This window comes from Artemia franciscana, chromosome 1 (genome assembly GCF_032884065.1).
Source record: "Artemia franciscana chromosome 1, ASM3288406v1, whole genome shotgun sequence".
Lineage (NCBI taxonomy): Eukaryota > Metazoa > Arthropoda > Branchiopoda > Anostraca > Artemiidae > Artemia > Artemia franciscana.
In genome coordinates, this window is record NC_088863.1 from 21,562,773 (window position 1) to 21,576,611 (window position 13,839).

The 13,839-nt window shown below is 34.1% G+C and overlaps 1 protein-coding gene across 1 annotated transcript; it reads right to left on the reverse strand.

Moving 5' to 3' along the window:
- Positions 1 to 1,089: 1,089 nt before the first annotated feature.
- LOC136026889 (uncharacterized) lies at positions 1,090 to 12,775 on the reverse strand. The gene is made up of 2 exons (XM_065703698.1): positions 12,641 to 12,775; positions 1,090 to 1,816 (listed from the first exon to the last, which is right to left on the reverse strand). The coding sequence occupies exons 1-2, from the start codon at positions 12,644 to 12,646 to the stop codon at positions 1,121 to 1,123; spliced, it is 702 nt and encodes a 233-aa protein (XP_065559770.1). The 5' UTR covers positions 12,647 to 12,775; the 3' UTR covers positions 1,090 to 1,120.
- Between the last annotated feature and the right edge of the window lie 1,064 nt (positions 12,776 to 13,839).

Consider the following 13,839-nt stretch of genomic DNA (forward strand, 5'->3'; position numbering starts at 1 on the left):
TGAAAAGGAAAGAAAACTATTCAGGAAATTCTATAAAAGAATCAGATTGGCTCAAATTAGCGCTAGCCAGGCCTCGATATCGGTGAAACCTCACTTTGAATGTCCCTTAACCACAATTCTGATGAGAGTGGCAAGCTTAGTTAAAATTCAGTCCCGTTTCTGCTCACCTTCCTTGTATCTCTTTCTGGAGGTTTTATTTCCACTGACTCTTCTACTCTTTGACGACAATAACTTTTTTTTTCTTTGCAGTCTCATCTCTCAAAAGAAACTTGAACCTTTCAGGAGTCAATCTGAACAAGTCATATTTTTTAAATTTTTTGGGGTTAAGCTACTTGATTTGCTCTTTAATTTATACAGTTAAAGGGATATTCCTAAAAAATAAGTATTAAAACCAAAAATAATGGAAGTTTTTTTTGGTCATCAATCGCTAAATAGTATTTGAGAGGTTTATTTGTTCCAGTAAATTCTAAAATCCACTTAGGGGCACTAACTAATGAAGCATGTAAGCTCACAATTCAAGACGTATTTTCTACCAGATGATCATTTAAACCCATGTCATCGATTTGCCATCTTTTTTCTACATTGTTTCTGGAAAAATTCTCCAGGGAGGGGGGCTAATCCTCATAGTTTTCTCTCAGAGATGGTCAAAGATTTGATATAGCTCTTTGGTCAGAAATATTTCCTTCTTCCCAAAATGTTACACATTTTTGTAATTTTTATGCTTGTTCCTCTACTAGGGGAATGGTAGGAGATGGAATTAAATTCCCCTAGCCTTCTCTGTGACCTGGCTTACCCCTAAGATAGGGATTTAGTGTATTGCATAAATTCTAAGCACTATTTTCAAAGTGCAAAAAAGAAACGGAAAACTTTTGAGGCATGAAAAGACAATGTGTCGCTTTCTATGCGAAAATTAGTTACTTTTACTATTTCAATCATGGATGCATATACAGAATTATGACATATTCCACTTCCGGTGTTCTTCTTATTTTTAGCAGGGTAAAGTATACACTAGTAAAACAAAGAAGTAAAAATCATTTTTTTCGAAGATTTGACTTGTATTGTTATTTCAGTACAAAAAATATGAAACAGTAACAAACATAGTTTTCATTTAGTGTTCCATCTATGTATCTCTATTGGCTAAAACAGCGGCTGCCAGAAGTGGAAGCATGTCATTGCCACCGCCACCTGTGCTTAACACTGGAACTATTTGAGCGCCTGTAGGGTAGCTTGAAGCTGAATACGTTGGATGCGCGTAGGCAGGCGGTGCTGAATATACGGGCGGAGCATAAACATGTGGTACATAAGTTGGAGATGCATAAGTGGGCTGATACGCTGGACGAGGCTTATAAGTGGGAGATGCATATGTATATGTAGGTTTGGGTGATGCGTAGGAATAAACAGGGGTAGCCGGTGCGTAAACTGGGGGCGGGCTATACGCTGGAGCATATGTTGGAGCTGGAGCATATGCTGGAGCTGGAGCATATGTTGGGGCTGGAGCATATGCTGAAGCTGGGGCGTATGATATAGCGGGGCCGAAGCTTGGTGCTGCATAAGCATGATGAGGTGTGTTTAAAGGAGCTAAAGCAATTTTAATGCCATTGTCATTGTTTCCCATCATAGATGTTACAAGAGGAAGAATTTCATTCAGCTGGCGGCTTTCCCTATGTGTGTCTGGCAGAACATAAGCGGCTGCTCCCATTGGACTATCTAAGGGGACAGGATCATTTTGATAGCCAGGATACATCTCTAAAGCCCTTATAAATGGCAGGAGACAGAACACGATGCTTACTGGTGCCAATCTACTCCCTCTTAATCCCTGTAAAAATGAAATCAATTAAATATATTATAGTGAAGAATTTTTATTTTTCATTTTAGCCTATTTATCATTTGGACAAAGCCAACACTTGATTTTGTTTTGGCAAAATCAATGTTTTGAGCACATATTCTAATAGATCGTGCGGTAAAAGAGACCAAAGAGCTGGAGCCCAAGAGGGAGTCAGGTTGTTTTGAAAAGGGGTCATACAATGTAAAAGACCTCTTTTATCTATTAACTACCACGAAAACTGAACTTTTTTCTTATTATGTTCCGTTCAGGGCTCATACTTTTTATTGTCTTCAAATGAGTCAACTCTGGAGTAAAATCGTGCACAAAACCATAAAAATAATTTTCATCACCGGGAATCATCGACTAAAAATACTCCCATGAAACATCTAGGACAGTGGTTCTTAAACTGTGGTACACGTACCTCTCGTGGGTATGAAAACATTTTTTGGTCGTACGCGGCCGGCCAGCCAAAAAATAAAACAACCCTTTAACTCTTGGACAGGGAATTTCATTTATATTTTAACTACAGTTTACTTAGTACCGGTAACTGAGAAGGGGTACCTAAAATGTTTTGTGGGTAAAAAGAGGTACAGTATCAAAATTAGTTTGAGAACCACTGATCTAGTGTTGATGCTGAATGAGGGGTTCACGTATGGTCCCAAAGCAACAATAACATGCAGTTACAAAAATAATCTCCACGAATAGATGTTTTATAAGTAAAGCCTGGGATATAGATTTTCTTACCTTGACAGTATTAATTAAAAAAACAAACAAAGCATTTGATAAAATTCTTTTTGATATTAGCTACAGGAGAATAAAATAAAAGCAATACTTTTAGGAAGACTTTTACAAGGGGACAACTTCAAAATTTAAATCGCAGCCATTGTAAAATGTTGCTATTTTTCAGTGTTTTTAAATGGTTTTGAAAATTTTCATATAAAATTTAAAAGCTTCTATGCAACCTTTACATAGTCCAGAGCTAAAATTTTCAGTTTCATAGGACGAGACTTTATAGAAGGGAGATAACTTTCGAAATTTCGAAAAATACCCTTCCTAAAAAATACCACACATGCATAAAAGGAAAAACAAAGTGGTTTGATCTGAAACTTTTTGCATCAATAGAATCTATATTTCAAACAATATGCGAGCATTTCGGCAAAAAAGTCAGCCAAATTTTTGAATTTCTTACTGTTTTTTTTTGCAATGAAATCGCAATGATTTTTCTATATTACCTCATATTTATTCTTGTATTGAATCTATGGTTCTAGGGGATAGTGGTGACAACCTTCTCATGGTGTCCCCGAGAGTAGTAAGCACAAATAAGGTCCTATTGCTGTTAATTTCAGTCACTTTCCAGGCACTGACCATCCTAACGAGTGGCGGGGTGTTTTACGAAAGACACAGCCAGGACTAAAGTAGTAAGTAGTAGTAAATAAGACGGCACTAGACCCTTAAGGTCCAAACCGGCGGTGCAGGAATGGCTGCAAATTCATAGTCGGTAAGGTCAATCGTACTTAGCCCCTAGTGGGTGACTCTCTCTTCTCTTTTGAAGGACAAGTCCTGCTTTCCAAAGCCGGTCTGAAGGTGGTGGGTGGGGTTTTTTGGATGGAAGAAAAGGATACTGGACACCTGAATGCTAAAAGCGAAAATTTTTCCGCAAAGGAAAAGGGGAGCGAACGACGAGCCCTATCTCAAAATACCGCGTCCAAGTGCTCAGGAATGCCCCATCAATTATTGGTGCTATATTATTCTTAATTTCCTTTTCGAAAGGATTGGGGGGAGGTAATCTTGACAGATTTTTTGAGAGTCCGCCTATAATTATAATAATGGTAATCAAAGATTCTAGTCAAAATTTTGTAGCTTGCTTTCATGAAGAAAAAAAATGTGTTTAATTCATTGATATTCATTTAGAATCAAATATCATCATTTTACTGTTTGTGCAACTGATAATTTTAATAGTATCCCAAAGTACACTACACTAGCATTTAAACTCTCAGTTATGCCATAGCCACATCATTGTCACGCTTGTGGATTATACAAAATATTGGAACGTCTTTCTTTTATTTCGGCATCGCACTTGTACTACAAAAGCAAAAACAGAAACGGCAAGATTTGAAAAGCACATATCAACACTAGTTTACTCCCAGACAGAGTTACCAGATGGGGCTTATTTTGCAACTCCTTTTCGGCTTGCGCTTTGAATTTCTCAAATCGACGCATTTTCACATCAGCGCATTTTTGGGGAAAATTCATTCGATGCATTTTCACTAGAAAGATAGTGGTTTCGGCGTATTTTCACTTTTACGGCGGTGCAATTTTAAACCAGACATCTGGTAACACTGATTCAAGATACTATCTGAGTATTTATTAATATCATCTACGTATTTTGGACAGATTTCTCATACAGATGGCAAAACTGGATTTTGAAGCTTCTTTCTTTTCTAATTTCAAGAATAGTTTCCTTTTATTTTTATTATTTCGCCTTCGTGTGTGCCTTTTATTATTTTTTTATATCCCATATACTGTCTACTAATATTGTCTTCTTTGTATCTTTTACGAGGAAAACCGGATTTTAAAGCTTCTACCTCAAAAATATTTTTCAATTTCAAAATTTTTTATAATGTTCAAAACATTAAAAATTAGAAAAAGAGAAGAACTTAAAGGATATTGGTCTAATTTCCATAAGTGTGCCTAAGATCTTCACTCCAACCGGTCAATTATATCGCTAGAAGGTTGAATACTGTTTAATTCAAAAACTTATCAACTGGATCTATTATTGGCGCTAAAACGCTGGATTTTTTATTTGAATTAACATAGTACAATTGAATTCATGCACAACAACTTATAGCAAGACACACAGAGAGGTAAAGCTCGATGCATCTCATTTGTCAAACAGTTTGTGGTAACGAACTGTAAGTAAGAAGCGACCCGGCTCAATAGTAACCGAAACTCTAAGAAAAACGGAAATTTGATACCAAAAGAATCCGGTTTTTAAGCTCATTTCAAATATATAAGTTTCGTCAACTTCAGTCTCACCCATCAAAAGTTGCGAGCCTGAGAATATTTGTCTTATTTTCGAAAAGAGAGGGGACACCCCCTGAAAGTCATCGAATCTTAATGGAAATTGCACCATCAGATTCATCGTATCAGAGAACCCTACTGTAGAGGTTTCAAGTTCCTATCTGCAAAAATAAGGAATTTTGTATTTTTTACCAGAAGAAATATCATGGATGCGTATTTATTTGTTCCCGTATCGACCCAGTGGTCATAGAATATCGCGAGAGGGCTGGAAATTAAAATTTCTAGTGTCCTTTTTAGATGAAAAAAAAATTGTATGGCAACTAGGCCCCCTTCAGCGCTCATTTTTTCTCAAAATCTTCCGATTAAAACTATGAGAAAGCCATTTAGCCCAAAAAAAATTTAAGATAGTCATTTTGTTTAACATAGTTGAAAAATCAAAGGACTATGTCTTTGAGGATGACTTAATCCCCCACATAATCCCCGGGGAAGGGCTACAAGTTGTGAACTCTAGCCATTGTTTACGTATAGTATTGGTTTTTGGGAAGAATACAGAAATTTTCGGGGGGGGATTTTTTCTGGAGGTGGGGTTTGGGTGTCGGGGGGAAATTTTGCGTGCGAAGATCTTACCATGGAGGGATTTTTCATGGGGGAAGGGAATTTTCCATGAAGGGGGTGCTAGATTTCCCAGCATTATTTAAAGTTATTTCAACTGAAAGTAAGGATCAACATTAAAACTTAAGACGATCAGAAATTATTACGTACATGAGGGGGTTCAACCCCTGTTCATTACCTAACTTTTTACGCTAAAGTTTTTTTAGTCCTTTCATAAGAGATAGTTATTCGAATTAAACCTTTTGTGATTCAGGGGCCGATCTTAAAAAATTAGAACAAAATTTGTACTTTAGCGCAAAGAACGATGTGTTGACGAGGGGCGAATCCCTTCATATACGTTATAAGAATATACGAATATAGAGGTTCGTTACGTAAGTTAATTCGTTAGTAACGTATATTTATTACTAATAAAAATGTTCTTAAATAAAATTAAAAGTTCTATTGCCCTTTTTAAGTAACCAAAAAATTGATGGGCAACTAGGCCACCTCCCCAACCCCTTTTTCTCAAAATCATCCGATCAAAATTTTGAAAAAGCCGTTTAGCCAAAAAAAAAAGTAAAATAAATTTTGTTTTAATTATTCGTGTATGGTGAGCCAAAATCAAAACCTGCATTAATTCAAAAACGTTCAGAAATTCAATAAGAAAACATTTTTTTTTAACTTAAACTAAGAAGCAACATTAAAACTTAAAACGAACAGAAATTATCCCGTATATGAAACTGTCCCCTCCTCGATGTTTCACTCTTTACGCGGAAGTTTGACTCTTTTTCACGACTCTATTTATAAATCATTAAAAAAAATTGGCGTAAAGAGCGGGGCGTTGAGGAGGGGACAGCCCATTTCACATATGAAATAATTTCTGTTCGTTTTCGGTTTTAATCTCCTCTTACTTTCAGTTAAAATATAAGCATTTTTTTTATTCAATCGCAAGAAGGAAACCATATTAAGATGCACACTTCACAAAAAGAGAGAAAAAAGGTGTAACCGGAGAAAAAAAAGTAACTACAGACAGGGATGACAATCAACAATTAACTTACAAAATATTAGAATGGCTCGCTATAGTAAGCTGAAAGAACCACCTTATTTTTAAATTCTTTTTAAATTCGATGATTTGCTTACTAATTCTGATAACCTGTCTTTATTCACAACGAGAGGAAGTTGATACGTTATACTTAGTCTCAATCTTTCATTCTTAACAAACAGGAGAATAAACTTGTTCCTAGCTCATGATAAATAAAAATGGTGAATCCAATCAAAAGTTTCAGTATATTCAAAAAGTGATCCCATTTTAACATTCCTAAGTTAAAATGGTCAAATCGGTTTGGATCAAGAAATAAAAAGATGTTTTAGTTTCAGATAATTTTTCAGTCTTCGCGAGGTGAGCTAAAAAATGTTCCAAAATATTTATTCATTTATTTCGAACAATTTGTATCCCTGGTAGGTTTGAAGGGAAAGTCAAAATCCGCATTTTTGGGCAATACTTAAAATAACAATTAATTATGCAAAATATAAAGTTCTTATGATTTTATAGAAATTAAAACTTTAATCTATGCAAACAACTAAGATACCTGGATACATTTGCTGTAAATTTACTAACATACACTTTAAATAAATATAATGTAAATACCGAAATGTCTAGGAATTTCCACTTTCTTTAAGGATAAAACCCCGATACTAATATTTGAAATACATACGCTTCACTGACTTCGAGCTTCTCCCAAAAACCATAAATTCTTACTTCTCTAGGCTAAGGATTAGTATTCATACATGCAAGTCCTATATAATTTTGATTTTATCCCCAAGTGTGAGTATAATATGGCCCAAGCTGAGCATGCATCTTATGGGGAAAATGTCACCTTTGACAATGTTGTCAAACAGAAATTTATTCAACAATATACCCCCCTCAGGACACCGTTGGTGTGGAACGCCAAGATCAATGAAAGCCGTAAATAAAAGGCATGATGGCAGAATAAACCAACCCGGGTACTAGAAAAATGAGCTTCAAAAGCACTTTTAATTTAATTTGTTTTTACAATAATAACTAAATACAACGAGAGGATTTTTCGCGAAATATAAATAGCGGATTACCCAGAATTTGACACTGAGTAAAAATGTCACGGAGAAAAATCGCGCATATATTGCATAACCTATATGCGTTATTTGGAATATAACTCAAAATACTATTGGTGTGGGAATACAGAGTAAAAAAATAAATCCTGAGCACTAATATATAGGCTTGAATTTAAGGGGGAGCAGAAATTGGAAAAAAACAACAAACAGGTGAATTTTGTGAGAAATGCGTGAAATTTTGGAAAAAATAGAACGTGAACATTCCTTTGCGCAAGCCCTAAAGCATTTCGAGCTTGTCAACCAAAATACCCTTGTAACTGTTGTTTTAAATGTTTTTTTTAATTCAAGAGAAGCTCTTTCTGAGGCCAAATTCCAATCGGCCAAATTCCAATCCCTCAGACACTTTTTGGCAGGTATTTTCCAGTAATAGGAATGCCACTTTAAGAAAAGCCCAGCCCGTGCCTCCTCTTTAATTTTACAAATTCGTAAAACACGTATTAAAAAGTAAGATTTTTAAGCGCAAAACTACTTGTAAAAATGATAGGCTCCGAAATTCTGAGATGACGTCTCTGTAACTCAGGTGCACAAACGTAGCTAAAATAAAAACTAAATTTTCTAACAGCATTGCCAATGTTCTATAATTGTATTCGGTACAATTGAGAGGTTCCGGTATAACTCGGTAGATTTGGAAGTTTTTTGGTAAAATGCAAATTTTTTGGTAGATTTGAATTTTATTTGCTCCTCTCTGATATCTGATATCTTTTCATGTTTTGGTTTATTGAAAATTTTCTGCTTGTAATGGCAAATTTTTAACCTGCTATTCATATTGTGCAGATTAATCGCTTATTGTACGGTTTTAATAAAAAACTTGTACAATTTATTCCAAATCTTTGGCAATGCTGGTTTCTAGTGCTTTTAATTTGGTCGCTATTGTGTAGCACAAGAAAGTATTCTAGATACAGTTTTTATTTACTTTTATAATAAAAGATCCAAAGGTGTATTATTTTACAATTTATTTTCTTTCACCATTACAAACAATATTTAACCTGTAAAGCCATAAAGTTCTTAAAATTAAACGAGAATTGTCTCCTATTAGCACCCGATTTTGTTTGATGAATATTAAAAATAATATTATCAACATATTAACATAATATTAAAAATAATCAATAATATTAGTATCCATTCAGAGGAAATAATAAAATAACAATAGCTTATTCAGAGCTAAAGATTCAAAATATTTAGAACCTAACAAAACTATTTCTTACCAGGAAATTCCAACTAATTAAAGAAATAGAAAAACAAATTAGCATTGTGCTTTAGAAAAAGCTATAATTAGAAGCTGGGTGTTTAGTTTAAAAGCAATAAAATATCCTTTTAGTTTTTTTTTATAGATTTATCAAATTGTCCAAAATATAGTGATAATGGCTAAGCTTTAATAGGATGTTACAAACTGTGTAGTTGTTTGCACACCTTGCAGCTCAAAATGATGATATATTTACCTCCTTCCACCCACGATGTATCAATATATTTCATTATTACATCATTATTACATTATTACATCATTATTACATTGAAAAAAATTTAAAAAAAAACAAAAATGAACACCCCTTTATGTTTTGAAAAATATATGCTGCCCCCTCCCCCGAGATATTTTCTTTAATTGGCACCATCCCTCCCCATACATAACGCAAGAATATGTATACAATGCAAGTACATTAGTAGCAAAAGAAAAAATCTTGATAATTCGATTGTAACATTTGATGATATTATTGATCATATTACATGTGGAAACGGAAAAGGTCATGGCAGTATTGGTAGGTTCATAATGAGATAAAAAAAATCATATGCAAGAATTTGATGTTGAAAGGAGAGTAAAAAAAAATTGTGTTTTTTGTTGGTGTTGATTTTGCTGGAAAAGGAGAATAGACTTACGTTACTATATTATGATTTGAATTTTCGAATACTGTCTTCATCTCACAAATATAGAAGATTTGACCAGAATACCAAGTCAAAAAAATAATACGAATATATACTCATTTCTATCAATATTTTCGCTTTTAAATTAAACATACCATTTAAACCGCTTTTTCATGGAAACGGGGAGAGAAGACTATTGTAAAATTTAGCTGTGCGCATCAAAAGGGAAAATTTACCCTTTTTAACGCAAGGTCACATAATTAATGAGCCTCGAAAAGGGGGTTGACCAGGTTTCCCTTCTCCAAATAGGGTTTTTGTTTAGAGAAATGATGTATACTCTGGGGCTTCCAAATTAATGATAGTGGTAGAGAAATATTTCGCTCAAATTATGGATTTTTGATACATAAGGGTCCTTGGGGGGTTAATTAGTTTCATATTCTGATACATTTATGGCTAGGTTTTGGACATGGATTGCAGTAAGGCTGAATGTCTCTTTTTCTTTCTTTTTTTTTCGAGCTATGTTAATTAAGTATTTTTTAGACCAGTGATGAGCACTGGTTCTTGGGTGGATCACTTATTATGCTTTATCATTGATTCAAACAAAGAATTTCACAGCAACGACAACTTCAGAAGAGAATTTGACCTTTTGGTGAATTGCTTATTTTTATGAGCCAAGTTTTTTCCATTAAAAAAAATGTATGTATTTTCTAATTAGAAATAGAACAAGTATTTTGGACTTCTTCCCAAAAAATGAATTCCTACTAAAATAAGCTAAACCGCAGTTTACATCATTTTTCGGAAAAATTACCATTTTATACCGCAGTTTACATCATTTATTTTACGTTTACATAATTTATATATAATTACACTACATTCACCTAAACCGCAGTTTACATCATTTTTCTGAAAAATTACCCTTTTATACTACCCTTCTGAGCAAATAAGGGGTGTCTCATTTTATAGCTGTTTTCCTATGTTTTTTGTTGTTTTTTTTATCTCAGATGGAAATTATAGAGTCAGTTGACTTTATTCCTTAATAAAAAAGCACTGGAAATGATTTTAACGGTAACAAAGCAATGCACATCTTAAGAGAATACGGTATATGACTCAACAAAATGATACTAAAATGGTGATGTGATTTTTGTTTTAATACACGCAGGGATTTAGTTTATGGGATGGGGCAAAATAACGGGAGGGGATAACTAAAAAAAAGACCAAAGTTAGGTGAATTATATTAAGAATATAAAAGACTATAACGAAAATATAAAAAAATTTGGGGTCTGGGGGAAACAATGTTAGACCCTCGCCCTCAGCTTACTGCCTTTCCTTGAAATACGGCTTTCACGCTAATACAGGAAGATAAATACTAACTCATGCTTACTCTTGAATAAAAACATCCTATTTGACAATAATCAAAAAGTCAGAATAAAATGAAAAGTGTCTTAAAAGAAGTATCAAGTCATATATCAAAACAATGTTAATTACCAAAAGAATGGTATCTCGAGTTGTATATGAAATTTTGTGAAGCCCGTGACCAAAAACCAGGGTTTCTTAGGATACTTCTTTTATTCTTAGGATGGACGTATTAAGGCCATATCTAGCCATGATTGAAGCATATTATTAATACAAGATTATTGATGATGATAATTTGACGAAAATTCTGCAAATATTTTTAAACAGCAAAGAGAGATAAAACTCCACAAAAAAAACCTCAAACGAGACTGCGGCCAGTAGAGAGGAAAGACTAAAATAACGCGGATATTTCGCCTGTATCCAAACTAGGCGTCCTCAGCACAAGATAAAAAGAAAAAACACTAAACTAAAAACAAATAATACCACCACCAATAACAATAAATACAATTGTCGCTACTGATCCACGTAGGGAAAAGAAGCTATTAGAGTTACTTCAATGAGAATATTAAAGCAACAATTTTTTTCTCTGTTTCCTCGAAAGTTCAAATAAGCAGAATAAAAATATAGCCAACTAGGATATTGTTTCGCGAGAATCATGGATATTATAAAGACAGAATTAAAGCCAGGGGCAAGGTTTGAGAGTTCAATCATAACTTCCGAGATAAGCTGTTTTACAAGATATCCCGTTTCGTGCTACTTCATGAGAATGAAAAACGCTGATTCCATTGACTGACCCCTCTTCAAATGAGGTGAACCACAGTACCCCAGAAATAAAATCCTCGTTATGAAATGGACATTATGTAGCTTCAAACTCCTGCATCCTAGTTCACTTAATGAACTGGAACCGAATATATCTGCTCTCTTACTTTTCTGAGGCAATCATAACTGCAATTGATCGACTCATCGAATTTTTACGTTCATAAGGACGTTTCCTTAAAAATTGGGACCCCCCCCAAAAAAAAATTGCTATCGACTACAAACTAATTTTCGTTTTTAGAAGCTAATTTATTTGAGTAAGTTCTAATATGCAATTAAGGATATCTTCCATAAATCAAGCTTAAAAAGATTCTGAAATTCCAGACCTTTTTTTTTTCCATTTTGTCATTTGTACATTAGAATCAGATGTAGTCATCTATTTTCTTCTATAATTTCCTCCGTTGTTTGATTGACAGACATAACAGGTTTGACTTCATAATAGTCCAAGTTCTTGGAATTTAGGACCAATGGTATTGATGCGCAAAATTGTAGTGACGGGGGGGGGATCTATTCATCAGAAGGTATGGGAGGGGCAATTTTGCTGTTTTTCAATTTTTCTAACGAAAATATCTAGAGAGGTATTTTTCAATGAGAATACACTAAAATGTTTTTTAAATAAACAGGAGGGGAATATTGAGGAAAAAACCCCCGCCCCCTCCAACTGACATCCCTGGCTATGAGATCTGCCTAGTTTGTAGGAGGCTCTTTAGATTTCATTAACATTGAGGGTAGGCTGTGTATTTTATTGTTAGTTCCAATTATAAAGGAAGGCCCTTCCAGGCTTCCTAAAGAGATATCCCAGGGCTGAGGAGTGGGTTTAGTTAACTATAAATCATTGTGACCCCCTGCCTAGGACTCAGGTTCTCGCCAAAAAGTGTATTTGAAGTCCACTAAAAACAAGCTACATCCTTCCTTCCGTCCCCAATAGTAGATTAGCTTAGTAATTGCTACTGGAAAACAACTATACGATTTCAATCATGAAATTAAAAAAAAATATAATAAAATCAAAAATAGCCTATGACTTACTTCCATTTTTGACCTTAACTTATAGCCGACCAGAATCAAACTGTTTTGAATGAGTCAATCTAATTCAATTTTTGGCGAAGAAAGAGGTTGAACTGAATTGAAATATAACTCATGACAGTGACTGTGAAAATATTCATATAAGACATAAGCGACCATTCAAGTAAAAGACAAAGAAATAAAAAGATTCTGGATATGACCGATAATAGAAAGCACAGTTAAACAGATGAATAAATACGTTTTTTTTTGTTCTTTTACTTAAATAAAAACTGAACCATTTCAAACACTTGACGTCAAAAGCCCAGTTTCATATAGATGCATTGTGAGGGGGGAGGAACTCCACTAAGTTTTTGTAAGATATGATATTGTCTTGCTTTTGTAATTTTCTGATAGACTTGAAATTTAGCCAAGCAGGTTATGTTCCTCTTTTGCTCAAGTAAAAATTTAACCATTTTATGTACTTGTCAGCGAAATCACGATTATTTAGCCTAGTTCATAAATACGATGTCAAGGAGGTTGCCAACATATGGGGATTAATTTATGCAGGGTCTATAAGAAGGGAAAATTTTAACAAAAAATTCAGAAAGTTTCCTACGAAAGCCTTATGGTTTTCATACCCACATTTCCCCAATACTTCATATTTCATAAGACATAAAATTGGCTTATTTTTGTGATTTTCAGATAAATTTGAAATTTCGTTATGCCAAAAATGACACCTTATCTGAAGAATTCACTCCCCCCCCCTCCTCCTAGATTTTGAGAAAAATCAGTTTTAGTCTTTTCATTGAAATTGTTTTTCTTTTCTTTGCATTTTCATTGAAAAGTTGCTCCCCTATTGACTTTGAAAAAAAAATATTCTCCTCCCCTAATTCTGTGAACCGACGCCACTGCCTAGCTCACACTATGGCTTACACTGTTCGCCTCAAATTTGAAAATATTGGCATCGCCCAGCATCCATTATACAATTTTATAATTTTCAAAATATTTAATTAACCACGAGGCCCAATAATTACTTTTTTAAATTTGATTTGCGATAAAAATTCATTGTACTTTTTGAATACAACAGAACCGTACATCAAACAGTTCGTAGTAACGAACTGTAGTAGGGAGAGACCCGGCTCAATAGTAGCCAAAACTCTAAAAAACGGAATTTTGATACAAATATATACATAAAAAGAATCATATTTTAATGCTGATTTAAA